Source organism: Echinops telfairi, unplaced genomic scaffold (genome assembly GCF_000313985.2).
Source record: "Echinops telfairi isolate 266 unplaced genomic scaffold, ASM31398v2 ScPeMD7_12;HRSCAF=54, whole genome shotgun sequence".
Lineage (NCBI taxonomy): Eukaryota > Metazoa > Chordata > Mammalia > Afrosoricida > Tenrecidae > Echinops > Echinops telfairi.
Window position 1 is genome coordinate 10,641,451 of NW_022103909.1, and position 4,626 is coordinate 10,646,076.

Sequence of the window (4,626 nt, forward strand, 5' to 3'; positions counted from 1 at the left end):
ATGCCAGGGGCTTAAGTGGAGAGGAAATGTTTTGAGAATGATGAGGGCAATGAATGTACAAATGTGCTTTACACAATTGATGTATGTATGGACTGTGATAAGAGTTGTATGAGCCCCTAATAAAATGATTAAAAAAAAAAAAGGTGACATTGCTAAGATACTCTATCTTGTTCTGTAATCTCATTTTAAAAACATGGTGTTTTTGTAAAATGTGGTCCCAGCAGGAGGACAATTCATGAACTTCCCATCAAAAGACAATTCTTTATACGAAAGTGCTAAAAACAGGACTTCTTTTTGCATTCTTATAAATACGAGCTCACCTGTTGCTTACAATTTTAAAAATTTTGTATTTTCCAAATGTGCATATTGTACACTTTTTGGGGATATGCTTAGTAATGCTACATGTGATTTTTCTGGAGGTTGATAACTTTGCTTGCAGATTTTCTTTAAAAGAATGGGCAGTTACATGCATACTTCAAAAGTATTTTCCTGTACAAAAAAAAGTTGTATAGGTTTTGTTTGCTATCTTAATTTTGGTTGTATTCTTTGATGTTAACACATTTTGTATAATTGTATCATATTGCTGTATTGAATCATGTAGTGTCAAATATTAGATGTGATTTAATAGTATTAATCAATTTAAACCCCCCCCCCAAAAAAAGAGAGTGCACTCAATGGTCATGAAGTGACATTTGAAATGGCCACACACTGCTTCACAGTTTATCCATAAGGCCACATGGGCATAGAAGTCAAAAGTCTTTAAAAAGTTCAAGTATTCTGACCCTATAATTCTAGATTCCATTCTGAAAAAATAAGAGTTGCCCTGTAAAGATGTATCGAAGAAGGTATTCATAAGGACTTCAATTTGTGATACTAGAAAGTAGAAACAAGCCTACGAGTGTCATCGTTGGACCCTGAGTGGCACTCACAGACAGTGCAGTGAATTGTTTCATATGGCTCTTTAGTCATAGCCTTTGTGACTCCCACCAAGCGGCCTTCGTTTTCCTGATGAAGATTAGGGGAGCAGGTGGTGGGGTGGGAAGATACTGACTGGGTTACACTATTCAACTGTGAGTGGTTGATAACAGGGTTCCCTGTGATTGTCATCCTGCTGGGTATAAAATGAACCCTCATAGAAACAAGAAGAGGTGATCTCACTTCCAGGAGGGCAACCGGTTTTGTGGATCCTGAGAAGTCTGTGCATTAAACTTCCATGACCCAGGAGCTAGTTTTGACAGTGGCAACAAGCGTTAGAGCATGAAACAGAACAGTGGATTTCCCAGCCCACAGAACAAATACAACTGAGCGCCTTTGGGTAGGAGGCAGCTTGGGGAGTAGTGTGTTCCAGGCACTTATTTGGGGGAGCTGGGTTTGCTGACCCATGGAGGTAGAGCTGAGCGCCTTTGAGTTAAGGTTTATAATAGAATTGCATGCCCTTTGAGCATTTATTGGGAGCCTGAAAAGTACTTTGTAACATTGCTTGAGCAGAGCAGGGGCCAGGCCAAGAGGCCCAGGGACTCCTAGAGGCTTGCTTGTCGGCATAGCAGAGAAGAAACTGTCTTTACTAAACAGCAGAGAAGAAACTGTCTTTACTAAACAACTGTATTTTGAGCATTTCTCATCTAAATTGTAACCTGTTAACTTCTCTAATAAAATCCATAATTGTGAGTTCTGTGGGGCCATTGCAATGAATGATCGGCCTCAGCCCCCAAAGTTGAGATGTGTGGTGTCAGCACAGGCTAAAAAGGGGTAGAAGGTGGAGGAAGCATGTCTGACCTCTGCCTGTGGCAATCGGCCTTGGGAGCCAAACAAGGTCAGAAGTGGACCCCATGCTACTTCCTGGATCATATATGCTAGAATGTTTTATAGTAATTTAAACTGCCTTTAAATAATTTTAATAAAGTTGGAAAATTGTTAGAACATATCATGCAGCAAATATATTAAAGTAATGGCAATAGTGATCTCTGGATGATATATTTAAGAGATAATTATTATTATGAAAAATATTTTTTCCTTCATTTCTCAGATCATCTACTTTGCACATGTTAATTTTCAAATTAGAGAGTAGGGAGTGTAAGTCCTGTAGAGAGTTGGAGATCAAAACCTGAAAAATAAAGGAGTTTTCATTTTTTTCCCCTGATGGTGTTTTATTTCCATTATTAACTAAATCAATCCCATCTATTATTTCTTTCTTGAGGGTTAGCCACTAGCAAGGAATCTTTTGCTTGTAAACTGGTTTTAAAGAGTTAGATCCATTCTGATTCAGACCAAAATCTCAAGCTCTGGGACCAGGCAGACCTGGGTATGGATCCCAGTTCTCATAGTCAGCGACTTGGGTTTCTCACTGGCTGGTTTTCAGAAGTAGATCAAAAGGCTGTTCTTCCTGGTCTCTCTGAGCCTAGAAACTCCACTGAACCCTGTCCAGGTTCAAACATGCAAATTTCCTCTGACACATGGGTGGTAGCTGCATACAAGGTGTATATCTGGCGATGGAAATCAATTCTCTCTCATGGTGAGAATTCTGACAGTGAACTACCAAGATCCTTTATCTTATATCTAACCCCCAACCCAACTGCCAAAAATGCCAAACCAAACAAAAAAAATCCCCTAAAACCCATATCTGTCAAGTTCATTTCATCTCACAGTGACCTTATAGAACAGAAGAGAACTGTCCCCGTACAGTTCCCAAACTGAGAATCTTTATGAAAGCAGATAGTCGCATCTTCCTGCCGTGAAGCAGCAAGTGGGATTCACCCCGACTTTTGGTTAGCAGCTGGGCACCTTAGCCACTGCACTGTCAGCGTCCCTGTCCTATCAAAGGGCCTATTAGGGTGTAAGTGTCTTTAAAAAAAAAACCTCACATTATATTTCTCATAAATTCTAGAAACAGACATCATGATAATGGAAAGCTACAAGGGCACTGGATTCCTTGTACGTGGCTATGATTTAAAATCTGACCGCTGTTCAGAATCAACATAGGAGTACATGGAGCCATGGGACCAGGAATCCAAAGGGAGTCCGAGGCCCTCTGTTCTAAATCCTTCACTGTCATTGCATACATGTGAAATAAGCACAGTTTACGGCATCCTGTGGGTAAGAAATCCTTGCCCTGTTCTTTTCCACTCTCATCACACTGCCAGTTAACACTTACTTTGCCAGTACTTTTATTTCTTGATCAAACTGCTGTTTCAGTTCTTCAGTACTAATGTCAACCATCTGAAAAAATAAGGTGAAATACGGTATCATCCCATACAATAATCCTGGTCTCCTAAAACTGGAAGATGGATACACAGCAGACAGGCAACTTTTGAGGAATCCACTAAGTAACGCTGAAGAACCCTGTAGACAATTTTCATTCCATTTTTACAAAATATTTGGACTCCCCCCTCCCCGTTTAGAAAAAATAACTTTCCTTACATTACCCTTCTCAGTTTCAGATGTAGAAGCGCCACAGGAAGAGAAAGAGAATGTTCTCGTTGTGTGCTTTTGTCTCCATTAGGCCGCTCAGAACTTACAGCTCTGCTATACCCCACATCTGTGTAAGGCGGGGGTGGGGTGGGGTGGTCCAGGTGGCACCACGGGTACTGCTCAGCTGCTCCCCAGGAAGGTGGCAAATTGAATCTGCCCGGCTGCTCTGCAGGAGAAAGGACCTGGTGATGAGCTCCCTAAGAGATTACAGCCCGGGGAACCGTCTGAGGCAGTTCTGGAGACACAGGCTGACCTTTTTCTTTATAACAGAAAGGCATTGTTCTTTACTTTTTACAGAACTGAGCTCTAGGAAGAGTAGTGATTTGCCATTGATCCCACATCTGTTTAGTGGGAGGAAAGAACCGTGCGAACAAATGAACTCATAGAGGAGAAGTCACTGCGTTAACACTGGGGGAGGGGAATCTATCACAGACCACAAGCACACTTGAAAGAGGTGACTGTCCTATGAATATTCATTATCCCAGAGGGCATCAAAATGTGTGTAAAAATGAATGGAAACGTTGACAGGATATTCTCTTTAATTCACTGACATCTTCTAATATTGATATTTTTAGAATATCAACATTTAGGCAGAATAGATCTCCCCTGTACAGTGTTCAAAACAAGAACTTTTACAGACCTAGTTAGCCTGTAAGACAGAACAGAACTGCCTCAGATGGTTCCCCAGGCTGTAATCTCTTGGGAAGCTAATCACCTGGTCTTTTCGCCAGGGGAGCAGTGGGGTTCAGATTGCCAACTTCCTGGTGAGCAGTTAGTACATACCCCATTGTGCCACCAGGACCCCCTCCTGACACAGATGCAGGGTATAACAAAGCTGTAAATCCGGAACAGCTTAATAGCAACAAAAAAAAGAACACAAAGGAGAACATTCTTTTTCTCTTAATGTATAGTTTCTACATTTTAAACTGAGAAGGATAATGTAATGAAGATTATTTTTTTCTAAATATGGAAGGGGGGAGAGATTTAAAAAGTTTTGTAAAAATGAAATGAAAATAAAATGAACATTTTCTACAACCTTTTTGAAGTCCCCCCACATGTGACCACCTTAATCTCAACTAGGTATGAAACAAGGTGTAGACCAGGGTTCTTCAACTTTCCCTAGTGGATTCTTCAAAAGTTTCCTGCCTACCCCCCCCC

General features: G+C 40.9%; 1 protein-coding gene across 3 annotated transcripts in view; it reads right to left on the bottom strand.

Annotated features, from left to right (window-relative positions):
• IRAK4 (interleukin 1 receptor associated kinase 4) overlaps positions 1-4,626 on the bottom strand; it is a 34,765-nt gene that overhangs the window by 24,043 nt on the left and 6,096 nt on the right. For all 3 annotated transcript variants that reach the window (XM_013006932.2, XM_045287214.1, XM_045287212.1), the window contains exon 5: positions 3,152-3,216. In XM_013006932.2, coding sequence (XP_012862386.1) covers positions 3,152-3,216 — 65 coding nt within the window. The remainder of the gene's footprint in view (positions 1-3,151; positions 3,217-4,626) is intronic.